The 26,069-nt window shown below is 32.6% G+C and overlaps 1 protein-coding gene across 1 annotated transcript; it reads left to right on the forward strand.

Moving 5' to 3' along the window:
• The first annotated feature begins 14,993 nt into the window (after window positions 1-14,993).
• Window positions 14,994-25,928, forward strand: LOC134255127 (multiple epidermal growth factor-like domains protein 10). The gene is made up of 10 exons (XM_062737642.1): window positions 14,994-15,223; window positions 15,407-15,643; window positions 19,631-19,768; window positions 21,018-21,158; window positions 22,239-22,379; window positions 22,690-22,836; window positions 22,957-23,088; window positions 23,294-23,437; window positions 25,116-25,191; window positions 25,435-25,928. The coding sequence occupies exons 1-10, from the start codon at window positions 15,106-15,108 to the stop codon at window positions 25,616-25,618; spliced, it is 1,458 nt and encodes a 485-aa protein (XP_062593626.1). The 5' UTR covers window positions 14,994-15,105; the 3' UTR covers window positions 25,619-25,928.
• Window positions 25,929-26,069: the final 141 nt, after the last annotated feature.

A 26,069-nucleotide genomic window follows, 5' to 3' on the forward strand; every position in this document is an offset into this window, starting at 1 on the left:
AAGCTTTATTATGGGCGGCGGAAAGGGTAAAAAAGACGTTTATGCAAAGCTAACAATTAATTTTATAAACAAAATGAAATACAAAACAGACAACCTTAAAAACAAAATCAACAGACTCCGATGCAAAACCAACGATCACCAATGCAAAATCAACGATTATTCACTGAAATGTCGCTAGATGGCGTGCAAAAAAACATACATTACCTGAATTAACGCTAGATGGCGCGCAACTTTTCTACGTCATCATTATTTTTGTACTTTCACAGCAACGTAAATCACAAGAAATTATATATCAGGATCCAATTGGCAAACCTCGGAATGTATGAAAGAATATATTATCGGTATCGAAATCATATACAGTATACTAGTATATCGGAATACATATAATACATACTTTATGTTTCTCATAATTTATGTGACGTTTAGGAAGCCATAAAATATCTTTTTAAGAAGCTTCGAACAATTAATTGGGAATGAATGAATACTGTTTTTTTTAACTCGACATGCAGGTGCTAATATCATTTTACGACATGTTTCAATATGTTCCCAAAAAAAAAAAAACGTGATTTTACAATTTTAGAATGCCCTCCTGATAAGTATGGTGAAAACTGCATTCATTCCTGCAGTGCCAACTGTGCTAATGGTACTTGTGATAAATTCAATGGTAGCTGTACGGAAGGATGCAAAGAATCATATTATGGTGACATTTGTGATCAAAGTAAGAAAATTAAAAAAAAATCCCTAAGATTTATAGTAACATGTTTAATTTTATTTTGGTACATAAATACGGTATAATTTTTAAGGCCATATCAAGTATCTTATTTTGATAGATTTGTTTTTATTCAGGAGAAGGTTCTTTTCAAATAGTGAACAGTAGCTCTGCTAAACCACTTATCATCGGCGGGGTTCTCGGTGCAATTGCCATTTTCACTATCCTTATTGCATTGGTTGTTTCTTTATTGCGGTAGGATAAGTTTGTATTTTTGTATCATTTTTTGTTTTTATTCCAAAAATTCGATATATTTATTCCCAGTGATTTTTTGCATCTTTTCATGATTTTGTTAATAAATTTTCTTTAATTTCTCAAAATAACTACATGTCATTTTATCAAATATTTTAGAAAAGGAATCTTCAGATCCTGGATAAAAGGGAGAAGGCACCCACAAATATATATAACCAGCACAGATACATTGAAACAACAAAATAATGATTCACACACCTATCAAACGTTAAATAACTTAAACAAACCAGAAAACTACATAAACTTTGATTTACATGAACCAGAAGATGCAACTGCTTGTGCTTATCAAGAACTAAGCGTCTCTAAAGATGAAGGAAACTATGTAAATCTTGAACTAGACAAGTTTGAAAACGAAAGATGTTATTCGGTATTAAAGCACTGAACATATTCAAAAGATACAAGTATGTATTGGTAACAGGAAAAATGCATAAAATGCACACTACTTGTGACAAAAGTGATAAATATTTACTAGACTGTAAGAATTGTCTTACAAAAAAAAACATTATCAAATAATTTGGGATTATTCCTTATTTACCTTTACTCAATTATATAGCCAACCAAATCTTGTGTGTAAATCTTCAATATTAGGCACCTGGACAGATTTTACTTAATATATTGTGTATTGTCTCTCAGGGGATTCTGCATTCAAAGTGGGATTCTGCATTCTTACCAAAGTTTGTTCATCCTTCACTGAGAAGCTGATGATGCTTCAGTCAATGCAGCAATGGGTATTTTTATTAAAGACAAATGACCCATTCGGGAAAAAAACAATCTAGAAAAGATTATTTTTTTGTTTCTGCTCGTACCCTGGAAAAAATTGAATTATTCTAGATTTAATCACACTAAATTTAACTTACAATAGAATTAAGACATGATTCATACAGATATGAAATGACAAAGACATGAGCCGAAGGCTCAAATGAGCTTTTCTGATCACATTTTGTCCGTCGTCTGTCCGTCTGTAAACTTTTAACATTTTCTATTTCTTCTCAAGAACCACTAGGCCAATTTTAACTAAACTTAACACAACGCGTCCTTGGGTAAAGAGGAGTTTAAATTTTGGAAATGAAGGGCCAAGTCCACTCCTAAGGGGAGATAATCAAGAAAAAGACAAAAACAGGGTGAGGACTTGAAAAAATCTTCATCTCAAGATCCAAGGGGCCAGAAAAACTGAAACTTATGTGGAAGTATCCTGGGATAGTGTAGATTCTAAATTATTCAAATAATAATCCCTGGGGGTAGAGTGGGACCACAATAGGGAATCAAAGTTTTACATAAAAATATATAGAAAAAAAAATTCAAATCTTCTTCTGAAGAACCACTGGGTTAAAACTCATATGGAAGCATCCTGGGATAGTGCAGATTTAATATTGTTCAAATCATGACCCCCCGTGGTGGTGCCACAATAAGGAATCAAAGTTTTACATTGAAATATAAAGGATATTTATCAAACATTTTCTTTTCATGAACCATTTGCCCAGAAAAAACTAAAACTGATGTGAAAGCATCCTGGAGTAGTGTAGATCTTAAATTCTTCAATTCATGACCCCAGGGGTAGGGCGGGGACATACTTTGGAATCAAGATAGGGGCACATTAGAAGGGGAAATCTGGTAAAGAACAGCATGGTCAAAGCTACTCAGGTGAGCCATGGGCCTCTTGTTTTGAAATTGCAATAAAAAGACACCCTTAGACTAGGTCTTTTTCCATTTGTTTTACTATGTTGATTATGTACCAGCAGGGTAATCTTCTCAACCAGCGTCATTACGAAAGATGGAATTTGCCGCTTCTAAATGGAGGCGGAATCCTCGTATTGATTTTCCACAATGTGCTATTCTTAGCAGCAGCAGTAAAATAATTCTTTAAATGCTTACAAACATTGTTTATATGTAATTGTTTATAAAATAAACACTTCAGTTCAAATATTTTATCAGACTTTTGAGTCATGTTTTCAATTTGTGCATATTAAATTCTTCTGTATCGAATTTTAATGGGGAGTGATTGTTTTGTCATCTGTTTTGGTGATATTTAGAAGCATTTTGTTATTGATAAACTATCAGGTCGACATTTTACACACCCATCGGAGACGGCCTAAATTCAAGATCATGTAAGGCACTTGTTCTGCCTAGATAACGTTTGATAATTTGGACTAAATGGAGTCTTGCTTCAACAGAAGAATCCACTACTCATAGATGCAGATAAGGAAACAGCACTCAGCCTTACAACCGTTCTAATTCGGTCACATGAGGTCACATGAGAAAATCGATTTTTGCATTCTTAACTGCATGGAATTCCTAATAATCATGAAGAATAATTTTTAATTTCTTGTATATCACTTTCATATTTTAGAAAAAATACAGGGCTTAGTTTGTATTGAAACTGTACCTTGTTCTTTACAGAATATTGTTGACTTTGAAACATTTTGCCTGTCGAATTAAATTTCTAACTTTTGTTTATTGTTATTTGTATGGGAAAACTAATAAAAGAGAAAATATTCAATAACCTTGGCTGTATGGTCATATGATTCCAGTGAAATATGACTTTTAAATGTTAGAATAAATGTAATGAAAACAATTGAGTTACACAGTATAGTTTTACTTCTTAAGTTTACTTACCTGAATTTATTTAAGTATACTATGAAAGAATTCTTAAAACAATTGTATATTTTCAACTATCACTCATCTAGATAGAATGTTTTATTGTTAACACTGGTTAAAATGATAAATGTCCAACGGACCCGACACTTCTAATGGGCCTATAATTTTAGGATGTTTAGGACAGAATGGCCTATAACTTTACTAGTAAATATGCCATATAGTTACTCATTTCAATCTGAAACCCTGCCCATGAAGTGCAAGATTTAACGCAGGGAATTATAGTCCCCAAATTTGCAAACTTTTCAAGACAAAAAGAAGTTTGAGTCACCTTTCTATTATAAGTTTAAGTCATAGAAATGCTTGAAAACACCATTTCTTTTGTCATTAGTGTTACTTCTATACACGTCTTGATTAAAGAAGTAAAAAAAAAATTAAAAAAAAAATGTCCTACCTACCTACTCTATATTTTTTCAGCCTGAAAGCGAAAACAAACATTTTTTCTAGGCCTTAGACCGCTAGGCTTAGTTAACCTTCAATCCGATGAAAGTATGCGTCATCGGATTTAATCTTTCAGTGAAAATTGACAAACTTGCTAGCGCTCTATTTGAGAAGACACTGTCAGGCTAATACGTATTTTCTTTTTAAAATATCGATCCAAAATTGAAATGATTGTATCGCCTGAACCAACCTACCCATGTGCTCGTCTGCTAACTTAGAAAGGAGGAAATTACGTCACGTACCAAGTATGTATAGTCATTGTGGCATTTCTAACAAAAAAAAACTGGTATGCTCAACCCGGATTATTCCGCGAAGCACATACTCAATCTAAAATGGGCAATGCACATGTATTACTGAGATAAAATCCCATATTCTTTGACGTTGCTTGAATATGGGTTATTATTAGAGTTTTCAAACAAATATACTTTATAGTAATGTATCTAAAATAGTAACTCTTTGCCTTTAGTTTCATATTTTATATAACACTACTTACTTACTTAGGCCTCTTCATCCGATGTGCCACATAAGGCAGCCAAACAGTCCCACCGTCAGGTCGTATCCTTACCTTTCTTTCAATTACCTTCCAAGTCAACTCTATATTTTCATCTTTTTTCTCTGTTGTTCTTTGTCACGTTGTTTTTGACCTGTCGCTTCTTCTATTGGCATCGGCTGTCCAAATAATGCCGAGACTCTCTGTGGTGATGTTGTTCTGGCGGTCTACTCAACATTAAATGATTTAATCTATTACATGTAACATTAAAAGGCAAATTTGAACGGAAGCAAACAATATTGAAATTAGAAATGGTACCAAATAGAAATCTTGAAAAAAAAAAATTTTTTCATAAGAAATAAAGCTAAAAAAATTAATTAAGAAATAAATAACAAGTTTATAAACTTCAATGTGAATTGAAGTGGGTGGGTCACGTGATCAAATCCTGTGAAGGCCGAAGGCCTTTCAGAAGATTTGATCACGTACCGACCCAATTCCATTCCCATTGAAGTTTATAAACTTGTCATTTATTACTTTTATATACATTTGAAACAGACAATTGACTATATTCGAATTTAATTTATTGCACTAACCGTCCGTCGTAGATTTTGAAAAATGCCGCAAGGTGTAAATTGGCTTGCATGGCGGTAACGCTCCGAATGCATTCGGCTAAGGAATCTATTTGGAAGGCATTATATTGTGAAAGGCTACTTGTGATCAGTTATAGTGAACAGATTGTTGTCTGGGAATATTTTTATTCGTGAAAAATGATAATCGATGCTGAAAAGACTCGAAAAACACGTCCGAAGTTTGATGATAAAAAGTTGGAGGAATTTCAGTTGCCGGAAAGGGATGGATGGATCCGATGGATTGAGACTCTTGTCCGAGCCAGTTAATTTGCTATTTGATAAAAAAAATTCAAATTGCAGCCCTTCACCGGCAATGGTGACGTCTCCATATCAGTGAAATATTCTGCAGACGAACGTTTAACAGAACACAATCAATCAATCAATCAATCAGTCAAAAACATTATACGTTAAAACACTGATAAACACGGAGACACTGGCGACAGCATTACAATGAACTACGAAAACGCCGAGGTGTTTGGCAACTGTTCATGGTATGATTGCAGTGATATTTTTCAACAGATTTACACATAAATCGTGAGTAATATTTAAAGATAAAACAAAAGTTTATGGTGAAAATTTAAGCAAAGGTCTACCCAAAAAATAAGGATGAACATTAGAAACTGTGCAGTTGACAAAAATGAAGAAAACTGTAAACAAACGCTAGGCTCCGAGTTTTTTCTATGTGCACAGGTTGAATCGATAGCCCCAAAACTATGAAATACTTGTTTACATTTTAAATAAAATAATTATCATTTTACTTGCTTATTTTGTTCATTTTTTAAACATGAAAAGCAAATAGAGCAGGTCATTTTATAATTGATGTAACGGTATATATTATTGCGCCGTGTGATTAGGTCACGTACGTATTGACCTCTGACAAATTTCATACAGAATTGAAGATATTTTCTCTTTATATGTTTATATAATGGAGAGATACCACGAATGTATAAATTAAGAGCTGAATTAATAGCACGTTACATGTAAGTCCTCAATATTGCTGGAAACAGAAGACATTATATTTGATTAATTGAGATAATGTTAAGAAATGGATAGTACCCATTTTTCAAATAAAAAAAAAATCACAGAAAATTTTTTATGGTAGAATCAAAGCTTTGAACTTTTATAATTTTTTTTTTTTATAAATAATACCAGAAGCCAAGGACAAGAAGGTTTTAACGGCTTTAGATATGTATGTGACAGGATTTGGTTTTACCCTCAAACTTAGGTACCACTCACGGCACCAAAGTAACCGGAATTTGCTACATGGTATCAATGCAATTCATGAAATTCCACGATACCAGTATAACGAAAATGACCGTATGAAAATACCTCTTTAATATCATACACTTTCTTTATCAATAATAGTATTTCGCGTTTTATTCCAATTTCTTACTAATCAATAAACATCTTGATTCTCAAATAGTCACGAATGTGACTTACTTACCCAAGAATTTTAATAACAAGCGTTTGCAAATTAACAAATATTTATTATGGCAACAATTGTATTTTATTAACAGCACCAAAATATTTACATTTATATATTTACAACGAAAACTGATGTACTAACGACCTTATACTTATGGGCCTCAATAAAAATGAGTGCCTACCTAACAAATGTACAAAGTCAAAAGCCCGTCCTATCCAATGCTAAGTCCGAAGGAAAGTGACCCACCCTGCATGAAAAATCTACAATGCCTAACCTAACCGGTTTACCAAAAATAGAAATAAGGAACTGGAACAACAGAAATGGAGGTAAAAATAAGGAAAACAAAATAAACAACTTAAACGAATGAACCAGTGAACGAGACAATTGAATGAATTGAACGAAACAGAGACAGAGACCGGGATCCACCCATCTTATCAAAACGTGACCTGGTTCCAGATCAACTGATCTATGCGTGAAATACTGCACTTTAAATACACCGTGGTTTGAAGGTGTGTCTCTCTTATCAAATCAAAATCTGCATTCTATGTATAACCCATGCAAAGACGTTACCCAAATCACTGTATAAAGCTAGAAAGTTTCCGAATGTAAAACAAAATCGTAACCAATAAGAATTATCGTTATTTACTAACTCTGTAAAAATGCAATCCTACCACATGTAGCTTTATCTGTCGATTTTTTTTTCAGTAACAGTTCTGCAGCTCTATTGTACATGTATACAAGTTGCTGTCCTTTAAAAAAGGACTGCAATACGTGGACCCTATGCATGTTTTTTCTAACTGAAATAAAAGAAAATTTCTAGGTGTAGGGAATATTCATGTAGGTTTGTTCACTTTTTCTACAATGATCTGCCTTCTTATAATTGATTGTAGTCTCTAAGCAAAATTGTAAAATTTTATCTCCTATTAGCGTCCTTTAGTTTTGTCAGTTTAAAAAAATCGGGTTATTTTGATATGTGTAACTCATATTGGATGGGACTTGACACCTTGTCCTGGATTTATACGGAAGAAATTTATCATGGGAAAAATAGAGATCTGATGGTTCGACTGTATCACAGCTCTGTAGTATGCAGATTTTCTTTGTCGGAGCCCCAACCCCTACATTAAAAGCCGTTGCCACCAATCTGCTTAAAATTAGATCTTTTATCCACCCCACTTTGTGTAGCGATCAAACTGAAGCGGATCAAAGATCAAATTTAAATTAGATTGCGTTGCTACAGACCCTTTTCAAACGATATTTAGATTGCCGAAATATTAAATTATTTTGCGAGCCTTGATGCTCAAAACTAATGAAGGTGAAAACTTGCTATATCTTTTAAAAGTTATCTCTATTCATTGAGTGAAGATTGTCATTCGAGTTGTTAAGTTACATGTATCTGTATACTCTAATTTCTTAAAATGCTTGTACAATAGAATCAATGTTTAGTTTGTATATAAAAGTATATAATATGTAAAAGAGAGAAAATCGGATCTGCCAATGAATATGTAAATGTAATATGCAGATTTAAAAGTGCGATTTGACAATGAATGGCATATCTTAATTCGAGTAGAGTGAATTATTCTACGGGCCAAGTTACCTAAGGTGCGAACTCTCTAGCATTCTCGCGCATGCGTAGCCTGTCGTTTGCCCAGGGCATCCGGTTTAACCTCGCTTATATAGTTACTGCATGGACCTCAGTATGAAAGTAAAGTACTTTTTATTAAACTGATTTTTCACCTTTTTTTAAGTAATGGCATTATGCTGACGTAGTGAATGTTGTTGAAATAAATAAACAAAAAACGTCTTCACTTAATCTGAAGCATAGATTAAGACCAAGCATATAAAATGTTGGTATTTATAGGTATGACGAACCCTCTAAAGGATTGTATTTCCTTGATATTTTTATGCACTTCAATTGATATAGCCTGCTTTATAAAATGAGATAAATTAGATTATAAGTTTATTTCCCAAACCTTAATCGGTTCAATCATGCTACACATTTCTTTTAAGGTAGGATTCTTCTCACAAAAAACGGTATTTCTTCCATTGAAAAATTAATGAAATTTTCACAGAATCAAAAAGACAATATTACTTTTGTGATGGTATCGGTTAGATTAGTTTTGATCATTTTTATTAGAGTCAAGGTCAGGTCAAGGTCATTACCTTTTACCTCGTAATTAAGAATAAAAATAACTGCATCCAATCATGAGATAGGGTCTTCTTTTTCAAAACATTAAATGTTTTTCTTTGTGCATAAAATGATATTACCACATATGGTCTACAAGCTGATATTACCAAATTGACACAAAGTGTTTTTTCCTCTATTTTTTTTAAGGATATTTAAGTGATTTTTATATGCGCCCTATAGTATATACAGGGAAATTTTTCCCCGATTTATTTTCGCCCCTTTCGCCCTTCTATCATTTTGGCGAATTTAAAACGGGGCGAATTCGAAGAATACAGTATAATTTTTTAAACAAAACTATGACTGGGCGAATTTAAAACGTGGCATAATTGTTTGCAAGTGTGGAAGGGCGAAAATAAGACGAAAACAACTCTACATACAGCATTTAAATTTTCCTTATTTTCACATGTGGTAAAGAAGTCATATAGGGATACAAAATGATACAAACACAAAAAGTTTTGACCGTTTAGTCAGAGAGTAAAAACACTTTCTATGAATTTTTGGCTTATATCTAAACTGAGATTGGAAGCTTTTAAAAGCTAACATAATTGTGGTTTGTTTGGAAATTCATATATATTTTTTGATATATTTTAAAACTTAATTTCCTCATTATCAATTTAACTAACATTTAAAAAATTCTTCTGGTCTTCAATTTTGTAAAAATTATTACTAAATTCCTTGTTCTAAAATAATTCTGAGAGGAAGAAAAGAAGATATTTTCATATGCCACCATTCTGCCAAAAATAAAGTCCCTGCTAGATTTCAAACTCAGGTTACCATTTCTATTAAAAGTTGTACAATTGTGATGCGATACCAAAAATATGGTCTTGTAAATCTCTTTCACCTAAATATAGAAGATATATAAGCAAATATACATTTAATATCATCTATTCAGAAATCAGAGAAGAATCCTACCTAACAGCTGTATATTAATGATCAATAATTGTACGTTCGTTTCCAATTTACACATGTAAGTAAGCAAAGGTGTTATTTATTAATCAATATACATTATTTTCAACACTTTCCTGTAGGTAAATGGGAAGGACCATATTTTGAAATTTAAATAGAAAAAGAAATCAATATTTATATTCTTAACCTTATAATATTTATCTCTCATTAACGATTGCCAAGCCTTAGTTAAAACTGGATATACTTTATTTCATACAACTTTCAAAACCCAGCTGTCTCAATAAATTTTGCTTAGCTTTTGATGAAGCAAACCCAGACATTTATTGATAATAGTTTCATGGGCGACTGTCCGGAAGTAAGTTTTTTCTCTTCATATCTCGGGAATCACGTGACGAGTCTTTTCTATCCTGTTGCATTTTATCCAATTTCAAGCATATCCAATTTATTATATCTACTAGACATCAACTGAAATCATCCTTTTCCATGTACATGAAGAAACTAGAATGCCTCACGTGCCTGGAATGGCTATCTTCATTTTGTTTTTGCTGAGACATCTTATTCCGACCAGTGGTTTTGGTATGCTTTTAGTATTTTTTATTATCATATTATAGAAATTTTATTTACAATAAAATTGCAGTCTGATTCCAGATTTTGTTCGGTGATATATGAATAATTAAATTATATGTCTTAGGGTAAATTTAGAATTGCGAACAATCGTTAACTGTGTTGTAGGACGTACGAAATCAAACAGGATATTAATCTAGATTCTTCAAATCGCATTTACAAGATTATGAAAAACAACACACATTGTCCCATATAAAATTATAAACAGTGTATGAAGAAAATAAATATATATTTTAAAACATTTACATGAGTAGCATACAATGTAGGACAAAGAGAAGAAAAAAATGATTCAAGATAATGTTTTAAAAGACATTGTTTTACCATTCCTTATTTATTAATAAAAAGAAGGGAAAATGCATTGTACCAACTTAGGCAAAAAGACCGAATTAAAATAAACGATTATGTTAAAATTAATTGTTAATAAATCCTGTCGCATTTATATCTTGGACATGATAAGTAAATTCGTAAGATATACATTTATGCGCCTTTTATAGTTTTTAATGCAATTCTATACACAAAATTGCACACATTATGTTATTTCCATTCAAAAATACATATCAATCCGTTCATCAAAATTTTGTTTGTGTTATGTATCCTTTAAATGTGAAATATTCATAAGTTGGCTAATCGTCACCCGATTATCGAGCTTCGAGCTACAGTATGATTTTAACCGTCGGCCGAAATTTTGGACACCCTTATTGTCGAAAGACGGACGGCCGACTTTATAAATTGACCGCCGATGATCGGACGATGATCGAAGGCGCATTGCTTCAATTAATGAAATCGGCCACCGACGCTGAGAAATTATAACTTGGACCGATGGACGCAAAATTGATCGGTCGACAAAAAAGAGGTCAAAATCGGGCAAGATACGGCCGATGAACTGCAGACTGTCACCTGAAGAATCCTATTTTTGCTTGGAAATGTGACTAGTGTTTTACTCGGCACTCAGACCCATTGAGCAGAAAGATATCTTTATCATGCAAATGCCGGATTTGGAACAGATGTCGTACTCTTTAAATTCTGATCTGAAGGACCTGCAACTTTTACTTCATAATGACGAACACTTATCGACTTGACTCAGTCGCGGCTAGGGTTCGAACTCACGACCTTTCGAACGCAAAGAAAGCGCTCTACCAACCGACGGTTTGCATGAAATAGAAGAGAAAAACCGTATATAGAAGCAGTGCTAGATTTATCAGAGAACATTATTTCTATCCTAAAGCAGAGAAAAAAAATTGATTCCAAACATAACAGTTATCCGATCAATACAAACAGAAACCTCTTTTAGACTAATAGTATATTCGATCAATATTATACATAACAAACGTTTTAAACAAATATGGTTCTTTCATGAGGTAGATCTTGTTATATATGTATTGAAGTAAAACCAACAGGGGCGTAGCAACAGGGGAGGGGGGGGGGCAGGGGAGGGCCTCCCCCCCCCCCCCACTTTTTTGCCAACAATACTTTTACTATTGAAAATGTTCATTGAAAGTCTGGTTGCCCCCCCCCCCCCCAACACTTTATACTAAAGCAAAGTAATACGAAGGAAATATAGTCAAATTTTTCAGGTAAGTAAAAGTTAAGAATACTTAAAGAAGTTCAAAAAGTTAAGAATACTTACATGCATCATGTGCATCCCATGTCAACTTGAGGATTAGCAGAATAGTATTAGTTACCTTGCATTAAATGTTCAAATAAAAAATTCAAGAAGAAAAATAGTTTTTTTTTGATTTTCTGTAAGTTGTGTATTTTCACAGCATGTTCATTTCACCACGCACTGAACAGATTTAAGTCAGAAATATCTGACGTTTTCCAGGCTTTTTCACGATTTTGATATTTTATGTGGCAGGAACACGTCACAATCCATAATGAAAACTGGGAATTTCGCCGTCTCCAACCAGAGCATATTTTCGATAAATTGAACCAAATTGAATGTCAAACACAATGCCTTTAGTACTAACAATACCGATTAAAAGAAAATATCACTTCATATTTCGATACAGATCCTTCAAGATTTTATAACGCTTGTAATATAATCAAAGCTCGAAGGTATTGTCTTTTATTAATATTCAATTTGAAGCTGAAAATTATTACATGACAAATAATCATTTTCAATTTCAGATTGAAAATTAATAAAAGACAGTATGATAACATATTTCTACCGAACTGAATATTTTACAATATACCAATAATAAGATATGACGGTTAGTACTAAAGGCATAGTACCATTGATAAATTTGATATATTGTGAATTCAGCATTTCATCCGGTTCGCAAGTATAAAAATTAACCCGAGAATCCGCCTCCAGGTGGATCCGGCGAATTCTCAGTATTTGGTAATGGTGTCTGATCTGAAATATAAAATATCAAAATCCTGAAAAGGCCTGGAAAACGTGAGACATTTCGGACTATGGACAGATTTTACCATCTATACGGAAAAGGAAGTAAAATATATATATACATCAGTCGTTGTTCGGTACATACATAATTACTTCCTATTCCGTTTAGAGATATCTGTTCGGGACCGAAGTGACATGCAGCTGTTTTTGCTGAAGTGAAAAAATAATAAACTCACTATATGAACTCGATATATATACCTTGAACTAACGAGTTGTCGATAGATGCACATCTGTTGTTCATTTCCGTTTTTGGCGTAATGCTTTCATTTTTGAAATTCGGTAACTTTTATACCAACATTATCATTAAAAATATGCAAAATGTAACATTTTATAGTATTTTAACACAATTTATTTTCGATCCCCATTTTCTTTACTACGATTAAAAGTACTGAAGGGTTTTTATTATCAAAACCACAACCAAATAATCCATGTCATCTACATAATGAATTCAGAAGCCACTAGGAGACATGTAAGAAAGAAATAGCGAATAATGCCGAATAATGATTGGACTGCCGCCAGAAAAATTCAGAGAGTTGGGTGGTCAGCATTAATTCTAATTAGCAGTTTTGACTACTGCTTTGAAATTTATTTTGTAAAAAGCCCTTTTTATGTAGGCATTTTCCTCATTGCACGTTTAATGTAAAATGATATTAACCTTAGTATATTTATACTTCGAGCAAATGTATACAAAACATTTTTTTTTTAATTTTTAACTACAGAATGATATATATGAACCAGTTTTTACATTTACTTTGTTTTCATAAAACTTTAAAAAGTTGATATTATATAAGAAGATTATTTTCGTAGTTTTCATTGAAAGTACGTCTCGTGATATTCCTTCTTTTGTGAAATCGATGCAAAAGCGCGTCCGTGGAAAATAATATTGAACGACACGCCGTTCGGTTGCACTAAAGTTACGTAGTACGTGACGTCATAATATAAGAAGCGTGAATTAAACCAATGTGACGTAATGACAGCCAAGCCTGTTCAGTTAGGACTGGTGGTTATAAATACTCATGGCATTTGATATTGACATCAGACAAAGAATATGATAGCGACCTCGCAGGCTCGGTCGCTGCACTTTCTGCGTCTTCGGTCTACATTAATTGTCATGAGTCATTCTAACCACATATCGATCTACACTGAAGTCCATAATTGTATAATATTTGTTGTGCTGACGTGCATATTTATGTATCTGTTTAAAAGATTTTTATGAAATTTCATAATCCAGTAAAGATATGGCAATTCAAATTCATTTTGGCTATTTGAGATGTTAAAGAAATAAAACAAGATGTGTTTGTGAAACACAATGTGCCCGGCGGAAACAAAGTTCGGAAAAAGCTATTCTTAGCATTAAGGTCACAGTCAAGGTCACAAGGCCATTGACCTTGGTGTCATTTGGAAGAACCTGATTAGTGGAGTTCGCATACCAAATATGAAGTATCTATCTTTCATGGTTCAAAAGCTATGGCGAAGGTTAAAGTTTGCAGGAAAAAAGAAATTTTTAGCATATAGGCCACAGTCAAGGTCACAAGGTCATTGACCTTGGAGTCATTTGAAAGAGATTTATTAGTGACGTATGCATATCAAATATGAAGTCTCTATCTTTCATGGTTCAAAAGTTATGGTGAAGGTTAAAGTTCAGGACAAACAAACAAACAAACAAACAGACAGGACAAAAACAATATACGCCCTGGATCTATCGATCCGGGCGCATTATGCGTTTATTATGTTTTTGTTGTTATTTTATTATTTTGTGTAAAGCACTCAGTTTTTTTTAAAATTAAATACGTATTTTTTCCAAACTCTGTGGCCAAAATGCATTGATTGGTAAATATATTTTTGACTAGTTTTGAATATGACGCTAAATAAAAACAAAAGTTAAGAAATAATGTACTTACATTTAAATTAATGACCGTCGTAAAATGTCAAGGAATACATGAATTGTAAATGGTACCAGTATATGTATTTCATTTATCTGTCGTCTTGCAAGTGTAATAATTAACTCTCTAAAGGCAAGATTTTAAAGTCCAAATTGATTGGTCAGATTGGACACACATGTGCCTATTGACTTTTTGTTGAAATTATTTAGTCATCTCTTAACATGCTTAAAAGCATGATTACGAATGTTGTGTTTTGAAATAAACATTTACGTAGTTTTGTTTGACTTTACATGTACTGAAAATTAAAGAATATAAAAACGGTAATTTTTAGATGAATTGGCAACAGGTCAAATAGCAAAACAAAGCTCCATTTACTCTTGCACTTCTGATAATTGTCATAACTTCGTGGCGGGAAACGCCATAGATGGTAACATCAGTACCTGCATGAGAGGGAATGTTGTTCAAAATTCATTCGACTGGTGGCAAGTGGACCTCGGAAATATACACAGCGTGTACATGATACGGATATTGTTCAGAGATTACGAGGAATCCGGCGATTATGGTTGGTTAACAATTTTCTTTATTGAACTTCTGAAATATGATTTGTATAATTAAATTTATTTTATGTCAAGATGGATGCTTTGATCGTACATCTAGCTAGCTTAGATTTGGTGACAAAAAACTGAATGAGTTAAGGTTTATTAAATATCAAATTTAACAAAACCATGCACCGATTTTCTTTTAGTGAAGAGACAAAGAGGACGGATGGCTGGATTCTCCCTGTATTTATCAAACACATCAAAAATTAAAGATGGATTACTTTGTTACAAAGATGGACCTGGATTACCTCCGTTGAATTTCACCACCGATTGTGTGGGATTTGGTCGATTCGTCACTTTTTACAACGAGCGATGGTTATCAAAGACTTATCCAGATGATTACTTCTCTGTGTTGACTGAATTATGTGAAGTAAACGTTCAAGGTAATGTAAAAGGAACAACAAAAAGTTACATCAAGTTTTATCTGAAATCAGTTGAAACAATAACAAGCTAAAAAGTTCAGCCCTCTCTATTTTCATACCTCGCTCCGAAGGAGTGGGATGTACTGCTGATACTTTGTCTGTCTATCATTCTGTCTGTATTTTGATGTGTCTGTAAGTAACAAAATATTCATCAAAGGTGTTTTTGCTATAGTATGCCATATAGTGTGATTTCTTGTGTAGAATTAAATAGCAACTTCCTAATGATCTGAGTGTCCTACTGTCCTTCCATACCGAATTTTTGTCACAGTTTTTAGCTCTACTGGTCAGAGACCAGAAGAGCTTATGCGATGGTTATGCGTCCGTTGTCCGTCTGTAAACAATTTTTCAAGATGCTACTCCTCCTATAGTTTTGGTCCGATTTCAATATATCTTGGCACACAAGTAGACTGCACAAAGATACATAATTCTGTGCATCGGTTTTGATTTCGATGAACGGTGTTGCCGTGGTTACTAAAAATAGAAATTTCTGTGATATTGTTTAAAAATGCTACACCTCCTACAGTTTTGATTCGATTTCAAAATAACTTGGCACACAAGTAGACTACACTAAGATACATAATTCTGTGCATTGCTTTTTATTTTCGATGAACGGTGTTGCCGAGGTTATTAAAAATAGATTTTTTTGTAAAATTGTTTCAAAATGCCACTTCTCCTACAGTTTTGATTCGATTTCAATATAATTTGGCACACAAGTAGACTACACTAAGATACTAAGTATTATTTAGAGTACGAGTTTCCTACTGTATCGGAGATACAGGGCGGGGCTTGAGGCAAGAGCGATAACTCGAGCCGGGCCCCGCCCTGTATATCCGATAAAGTAGGAAACGAGTATTCTAAATGACTTGTGGTATGACCTTTCTTATGACCTCACTAATTTTCATGCTTATTTGGGTACATATCTCTCAACCAATCAGATGATGTTGCAGAAAGTTGATTTAGTATCCCATTTTAAGCATTCGCAACTGAAATGCCGAGTGAGGTGGACGTGCAGGTATTTATCATTTTAAAATAACTATTTAGGGGATGCATAATAATTTGTTCTCAAAAAAAAAAAAAAAAAATTAAATTTAGATTTAATTATGTATTGTTTTTTTTTTTCTCTTTTCAGCTCTTGTTGACATTTTTTTTTTAATTTAAGCCACGACTTAATTAATGCAAAACATTTTGATATATAAGAATCATGCAGAATATTTTTTGAAACAAAAATGCTTCTGAGAGAAATGTCCGACAATGTCCTCCTCCGGTCGTCAAATATAAAATTGAATAAAGGGGACCAACCCATATTTAACTTCATGTTTTTAATAAAATGTTGTGTAACCAAAGGGGATCCGAGCAATCACTGGTGCCCCCCTCCCATCCGCCTTGATTTTTTTTTTCTTTTTCGCTTTCGTAAATGATTTTTGGTAAACTTGTATACATCCGCCATTTAATTTATCAACAAGTAACGATATCACGCATATAGTGTCTTGGTTGGCTATAAATCTAACCCCACGAAATACGATTTCCACTGATTTTTTTTTTTTGGGGGGGGGGTGTTCAAAGAAATCAATTGTGAACTGCCCCACTAGCTCTTTTCTTAAATTTTTGAATCAAACACTATTAATTTACGTTGTAAAAGTTTATTCGTAATTCACCTCAAATTTTTATTAAATGTTTTAAAATAGTGCTATCACGCTAATTGAACGATTTTGTGTCTGTCTATACAGATACAGCTTTCCGTCATGGCTAAAAATAAACCGTATTGTATCGTTGATATTTTGCAGATACAGTACAGTTTCTGCTCATTTGCATAAGAAACGCCCACAAAAAGTGTTCTGTATCGCAGTTACTGTACATGTATGCTTGACTTCAAAGGAAAACTCGCCGCGTCATGATACAATGCTGTGAATCGGTTTTTTATTTCGATGAACGGTGTTGCCGAGGTTACTAAAAATAGAAATGTTTGTGAAATTGTTTCAAAATGCTTCTCCTCCTACAGTTTTGGTCTTATTTAAAATACCGTGGCACACAAGTAGACTACACAAGTTATATTTAAAGTACGAGTTTCCTACTGTATCAGAGATACAGGGCGGGACTTGAGGCGAGAGCGATAGCTCGAGCCGGGCCCCGCCCTGTATCTCTGATACAGTAGAAAACGAGTATTCTAAATGACTTGTGACATGACCTTTCTTATGACCTCACATGCGTATTTACATTTACATCTTTCTTATGAATTTATATGCGTATTTGGGTACTTATCTATCAACCAATCAGATGATTTTGCGGAAAGTTGATAGAGTATCCCATTTTAACTAAGCAATCGCAACTGAAATGCCGAGTGAGGTAGACGTGCGGGTATCTACTATTTTCAAATATTTAGAATTATGAAATTTAATGCATGATATAATTTGTTTTGCATGAAAAAAAAATAATTTAGATTTGATTACGGGTATAGGGTTTATTTTACTCTATTCAGCTCTTGCTGATATAATTTTATTTATTTAAGCAACGATTTTGTGCAAAAAAAATTGATATTTAAGAATCATGTGGGGATATTTTTGAAAGAAAAATGCTTGGGAGATGGTATTCTGAGAGAAATATCCAACCAGATAAATGGAAAAAAAAGGAGTTCTATTTTGACAGAAATGTTCGATAATGTCACCATCGGTCATCATAATCATATACAAATTGAAATAAACAGATGCATGGAGAGGGGGGCATTTATCTTCATGTTTTACGTAGAGTAACCAAAGGGGGATCCAGCACTCACAGGTGCACGTCGGTATGCCCCCCCCCCACTTCGAGCTTTTTCTTTTTGGCTTTCGTTGATTATTTTTGCTAACCTTGTATACATACGCTTTTTAATTTATCACAAGTAACGATATCACGCACGTTGTGTCTGGGTTGATTAGTTATCTACCCCCACGAAAAACGATTTTTCCATTTTTTTTAGGGGGGGGGGGTTAGGTATAAAAGTGTGTGAATTTTTTTAATCCGACCCTCATAACTTTACGTTCACGTTGTAAATTTTTTTCTAAATTCACTTCAAATTTTAAGTAAATACTAACAGTGCTATCATGAGAATTGAACGATTGTTACGTCTGTCTACAGTTACAGCTTTCCGTCATCGCTAAAATAACCCGTACTGTATCATTGATATTTTGCAGATACAGTACAGTTTCTGTTCATTTGCATAAGAAACGCCCACAAAAAGTGTTAGGTATCGCAGTTACAGTACGGTTGACTTCAGAGGAAAACTCGCCGGGTCATGTCACAGTGGTACATAATTCTGTGCATCAGTTTTTAATTTCAATGACCTGTGTTGCCATGGTTACCAAGAATAGAAATTTCTGTGAAATTCTTTCAAAATGCTACTCCTCCTACAGTTTTGATCCGATTTCAATGCATCTTGGCACACAAGTAGACTTTACTATGATACAAAATTCTATACATCGATGTTTATTTTGAGGAGTGGAAAGGATAATTTTTCTATTTATTGCTGATTTAAAGTCTCAAGTCCCAACTGCTACTTTTCTCTTCCTTTGTATTAAGGATAAATCAATAGAGCTACAGTCTCGACAGAGACTTCTGGTTGCAGCACCTATTCATCATAGTTGCTTGAAATTTAATACTTTTTATTTTGACATGCTAGTATATGGTACAAATTATTAGGGCCCATGTTAGAAGCAGAGTTCGGGCTTTTCTACAATTTAGCAATGGCTCACAATTTTTTTCGATTTTTAGGGAAAGGACCACAACTCCATTGGATTTTCGTAATGGTGTTGTGAAATTACACTCTCGCACATATATAGGTTTAAGTGATGAAAAAAATGACTCTTTCCGAAACTCGAAAAATTTAAATGCAAGACATAAATTGACCCAAAACGATTATTGATGTATAAATATATTACAGTTATCTGCTGATATGAAGTTTCCTTTTATTAAAAGGTTGTAATGCCTCGTATAAGTATGGTTCAGAATGTAATCTACCTTGCCCGAAGAATTGTCAAGATCGACATTGTTACATTACAAATGGAACCTGCTTAGGATGCAATTCTGGATGGACGGGAGAAACGTGCAATAAATGTAATGTATTTCTGATGTATAATATCCATTTCATATTCTTTGGCTTTTTAATGATATGATACATGTAATACCTATAATAATAGATGGATATATAAATTTATAAAAGAAACATCAATTTCATCATACAAATCAATATTCATAATGAATAATAATGAAATGATTGATACATGTTGAGTATAGTTTAAAATTTTTCACAATTTCCGAAATCCTAATGTTTCTAATTTTGACGTTTTTTCCTTTCTCTAATTATATTATATAAAGCGTTAATTTAGATGGCATGACTATGAATGATTATGAATGATTATGAAGCAAAACATATATCAATAGTTAGCATGCTAGAACCTAGCACCCACTTTATATTTCATAGTTATTTCATCTGTGGAGTATAGTATACTGTAGAAGCAAAACAAAAAAATGTCTACCCAAATGGCCTGAGTAAACTTGTTTGAGTGGGGACGGTCACGTGTTGACTAATTTAACTCCGACACCTTGTCAGTTGTCAAATTTTCAGTGAAACTTGGGGAACTATTTCAAAGGGAATGATTCCATTGGAAATCGATATGAAATGTCGTTATTCCCTATTTGGTATATTTTAGTTTTTGTTGTGTTAAAACTTTTGGTTAGTTGTATATACTTGTTAAGAACCCTCTCTACACTGCACACTAAAAAGTTCTGATTCTATGGGGTTTTTTGTCAATTAGAGTGATCTGCCCTTAGATCTTATTCTTTAAAAAAATCCACAGTATATTTCAAAATTTGTAATAAATTCAAGAGTTCTTTGCATTTTAAAAGGCAATATAAATTACTTGAGCATGATATTTACATGTACATTTTCCATCGAAGTAAAAAAAAGTAATTTCTTTAACTGATAATGTGTTGTGTTTGATTATGTTTGCTGGGGTAAATGCCATGTACCATACAGTGAAAGTTAATTCAAGAAGCTTAATATTAACACCTTTAATGAAAAAAAAAATTCTCGATATCTTAACACATTTTGCACTGGAAAGGATATGGTACTCTTATCACTTTCTTCAATATTATATTTACAATGTAAGCCAAAAAATGTATATATGCTTCTTATAAAGATTATTAAAATGGGGATGTTCTGTTTATTTCTTAAATTAAGGTATGATTTTTCTACATAAATGAACAATGTATTTAGTTTCGACTTAAGTGAAATTTTCTGAATAATTTCTCTTTTGCAATTTTTTTTTACTTCTTATCATACATGTATGCGTATCCTTCTAAGCATGTGCCCCTGGATCATATGGAATTGAGTGTAAACACCACTGCAAAGGACACTGTATGAACAATGTACCTTGTAATCACACAACCGGTAAATGTGACAGGGAGTGCGAGTATGGATGGTTTGGAATATATTGTAACGAAGGTAAATAATTTTTAGTGATCTTTATTCTGAGTAATCTAGGAAACAAACATACATGTACAATGTAGCATGGATCTCGAATCATTAATAAACTGATAAGTGACTTAAATGTCTAAAAAGTTCTTGCCTTTGAAATAACTCTCAGTTAACTTGAAATAACACTGAACTTAATAAAATGTTAGAGTTTTATCCTTTTAAACTTGTTATTATTATTATGTTATCCCTTTAAACTTGTTATTATTATTATGTTATCCTTTTAAACTTGTAATTATGTATCAATATTAACACTTTTTAATTTTTTTGGGGGTTGATGTTCCTCTTGAGAGCTATTGAAAAAGTATGGCACACCAAATTCACAAAAATGAGATAAACCTAGTTTCACAATTGATAATCTTGGTTTATCGACTGTTAGCTATAGTTTACAAAACCGTAAGCTATAGTTAACGATTCGTAAAGTATAGTTTTCATCTGTTTAACCATATTTAACGGTCGTTAACTATAGTTTACGAATGCTAATCTAAGTTTATCTGTCTGAATAAAGCGTTAACAATAGATCTTGTTGATAAACATAAATTCACGTTTGTAAACTATAGTTTACAATCGTAAACTATAGTTAAGATTTGTTAATCATAGTTTCTCAAATCGTGAAACTATATTTATCAGATCGTTAACGGTTTGTAAACTATAGCTTACAAATCGTGAAACTGTATTCATCAGATAATCTATGTTTTGCAATCGCAAATGATTGTTTTTGATGTTAAGTATAGTTTACGGTTGTGAAACATAGATTTTCGCGTTAACTATGGTTTACAGATGTAAAATATGTATTAACGTTGTTAACTATAGTTTACAGTCCGTAAACTATAGTTTACAACCGATAAACCTAATTTATCGATTGTGAAACTATGATTTGCTCATTTTTGTGAATTTGGCGTGCCATAAAAAAGTCATACATGTAAATCTTGATTGTGTGTAAATGTGCAGAAAATCAATTGAACCAAATAATGAATTTACAATTTATTATGTACTTTTCTTCCTCCATTTCACTAATATCAAAGGTAACTCTTAAAGCAATTCTTTCAGTTTGTCCTGTTGGAACATACGATGTACATTGCCGGAAGAACTGTAGTGGAAATTGTTGGAACGGTAGTAACTGTAATGTTGTGACAGGGAAGTGTGATTATGGATGTAGGCCAGGTTATCTTGGAGAGTATTGCAAAGAAGGTATGAACAAAAATTACAGAAATTGTATATAGCGCACACTACTTACACCTCCGTTCCCATAGAAATTAGCTGGAATAAATATTCTATTTTAAATTTTTTTTCACCATTGAATTTAAAAAAGAGAATTTAAGGTGAACACTTTAGGCAAGACTTCGGAATACATAACATTTGGGTTCGACAAGTTGCACTGTAATCAATGGATATATATAAACATATAACTAACATGTTCATGAAGATTTAGTATTTCGTTCTCTATCTCAATATGTTTCATCGTATGATAATTTTAAATTAAATTTCTTTTTTACAACAGAGTGTTCACAAGGACTGTTCGGAAATGCATGTAACAATAATTGCAGTGGTCAATGCTTACATGTAAACAATGAAACTTGCCATCATGTTGATGGAGTTTGTCTTAAAGGATGTAACAACGGATTCCATGGGAAATTTTGCGACAGAAGTTTGTAATTTTCTTTATTTGAATTTTAATTTAAAATGGCATGTTTCAGTAGATATGTCCTTGTGTTGTACCATCTCAAGGAGTTGTATATACATTTACATGGTATGAACCTAATTATAGTTTGTCCTTCCGGTCAGTTTGGATTCAATTGCTCAAAAACCTGTTCCAGAAATTGTATGGACAACTGTTCGCATACAGAAGGCTCATGTACATGCGCACCCGGTTGGATGGGCTCCCCAAATTGCACAACAAGTAAACGAGGATATTCAATATTTTTATCATTTTTTACGAATATGTTTACCTTAAGTGATTCTTGACGTTTTATTTGCCTTTTTATGAAAAAAAGTCTTAATAAAGAAAAAAAAAACGATGAACGAAATCATTTCTCATCTAAACATTTACATCATCAATAATAAAAAGTTAACATTAACAACTGTAGTACGTATTCAATTTTAAGAATGTGCATCTGGGATGTATGGAATAAACTGCCAGTTCACATGCAGTGGACATTGTGCACATGAAAAAATCTGTAGTAGATTTGATGGACATTGTCCAATGGGTTGTAAGTCACCATATGTTGGACTGACCTGTGACTATACGAGTAAGTTGCACTTTGTATTTTGGAAGACCGGCATTTTTGTTCATAAATATCAAAATAAGAAACATAAGAAGTCTTTAATAAGTCAGTGATATAAATAGCTTCACAATTTGTATATATGAAAACGTCAGTTAACTTTCGACTTAATGATGAACGTGACAATGTCATGTAAAAATTGCAAAATGTTGCCATACATGTAACATCACTGTTGATACATGCGTTTAATCATTTTTTTTTTTTTTTTGGTAATTGGCTTGTTTTAGAAAATTCCTTATTCAGAGCATGCTTGTATAAAGTCAAAAGTGAAAAAAAAACAAAGTTGACGATAAAAAATTTAAATGATTAAGTTTTACATACATTTTAAAGATGTGTTACTCGGTAACCATTAATGCCTCTGGCATCTTGTATTCAAGTTAAAAGATATATTTTGATTTCGAAACAACAGCAAATATTTTCTTCTCTTGTGAGTTTTTAAATTAATTCTGCTATATATGAATACCGGTATTAAAAAAAAACCCTTTTTTAAAGTAGAATATTTATTATATGCATTTTTTTTTCAAATATTTCTTTATTCATGCTTAAGAATGTTGCATATCTTGCTTACATATTTCAAACATAAAATGAATAAATTACATCATTCATACCAGACCAGTATTCATGAAAAGTTTCTTTTAGTCAACACACATCAGTAATAATGGTGTATCTTTCAGATACGACTTTAAATATATTTTATGCCCCCCATTTATCTTATGCTAGACAAATGCCTGTATTGTAAAGATTGCGTGAAAACCAGTTCCCATTTGGTCCTGCAGCTTTGTTAATTTTTACTTCCTTAAAACACTACAAGACAATGTTTGATGAATATTGTCATTTATTAATGACGAAAATAACAACTAATTACAAATAAACTACCTTAACTACTAGGGAGATCCCAGACAAACGTACATAGACTTATTGAGCACCTACTATCACAATGGCAGCGGGATCTCCCTAAAGTCTAAGCAAGACATGATTATGATTGCTGAATGTACATTTAGAAGATGGGAGATCACCAGGTAACATATATACAATAATGGCAGGGGGATCTCCCTGTGATATGAAAAATCAAAACAATGTAAAAATTAAGGTGGCATATACAAAAATTTTGCTATGGCATATAGTAAAGTTCTTCAAAAACAATGTAAAATTTAAGGTGGTATTTACAAAAAGGATTTTCTCAAATTTGAGGTATAAAACAACAAGATTATGCTGACCTATATAATTCAAATGTAAATGAATATTCAACTCAATATGGACATATATTCTGCCTTTGTACATGCCGATATAACACAATTATAAAACACAACTATAAAATAATACTAAGTGTAATGAGGTGGATAAGATGGGGATGGTGGAGGGATAATTTTTTACACAAACAATCCCTCTGTTTACATAAAAGCGTCCTTCACGTACTATGGTAAAAACAAAAGTGATTTCCACGTGATCACAGTTCTGCAATTTCATTGGTTAATGGTGAGGTACAAGGACAAATATTTATAAAAATAGATACAGATGAACCCTCAGGCTAAAAATAACTATAAAAACCGAATACTAAAAATAGATTTTTTGATAAAAATAGATGTTGCGATACAATGATGCCATAAAACATATTCTTTAAAAATAGTATTTCAATGTTTTTCAGGCAATGTACTCAGCATATCAGTTTCTATAAGTTCAACAGGGGCTCTTGCATGTGTTGTATATTTAATCGTCAAAAGGTAAACCATTTACAAGTTTAGACCTGATTTTAACAAACTTTTACAATGAAATAATAGAAATCGTACATTGTTTAAGAAGAAAAAAATCTATTTCCACTTTTTAAAAAAATAATAATTCTGGTAGACTTTAAAATAACATTAAAAATACACCTTTATATACCTGATAAAACTAATATTTTACGAAATTATTGCAAAGCTTTTTGGTATAACTGAATGAAATTGTATTTTTTCTTTGGTATATAGATGTATATTCAACACAAACAAGAAACAAAGTAGTACTTCCACCCTAAAGGAAGAATCAAAAGTGGAACAGTCAGGGGCAGATACAAATAAAGACAGAGTATCTTATCAGCAATTGAGCGAAATCGAGAACAAGAATTATGAAGAATTGAAAATTGAGGGAAATCCTTACGTTGAGTTACCCTAAGTACCTGGATATAAACTTGAAGACATACAAGCAATTCCTTACAAGCTATTTAATACCTTATATATTATAGACAGTGTAAACTGAATTTAATTTTGTGTGTGATTGTTATAATGCATGTGTTCAGCAAACAAGTACTTTTAGGTACATCTGTAGTAAAAAAGATTACCCATTGAATACTGTTCGTTATTTCTGTAAGTTTCATCTTCAAGTACATGTACCCATTTTGTACAAACAAAGTTAAGTTGATTATTTCTATTATAATACATTTTAACTTAGCAATTGTACAAGAATACACGTCAATCAAATTACGTAAAGGACTCACTTAAAATACAATTTGTCCCAACTTTGTGACTTATAAGTAATTGATAAATAAGCACTGAGTTTCTGCAGTCTGCACTATAGATAAAATAGCAACCCTTTATTGTTTCAATAGTGTGCGTACATACATGTT

The sequence above is a fragment of the Saccostrea cucullata genome, unplaced genomic scaffold (genome assembly GCF_032062105.1).
Source record: "Saccostrea cucullata isolate Sc308-1 unplaced genomic scaffold, CSIRO_AGI_Scuc_v1 ctg1809, whole genome shotgun sequence".
In the NCBI taxonomy this organism is placed as follows: domain Eukaryota; kingdom Metazoa; phylum Mollusca; class Bivalvia; order Ostreida; family Ostreidae; genus Saccostrea; species Saccostrea cuccullata.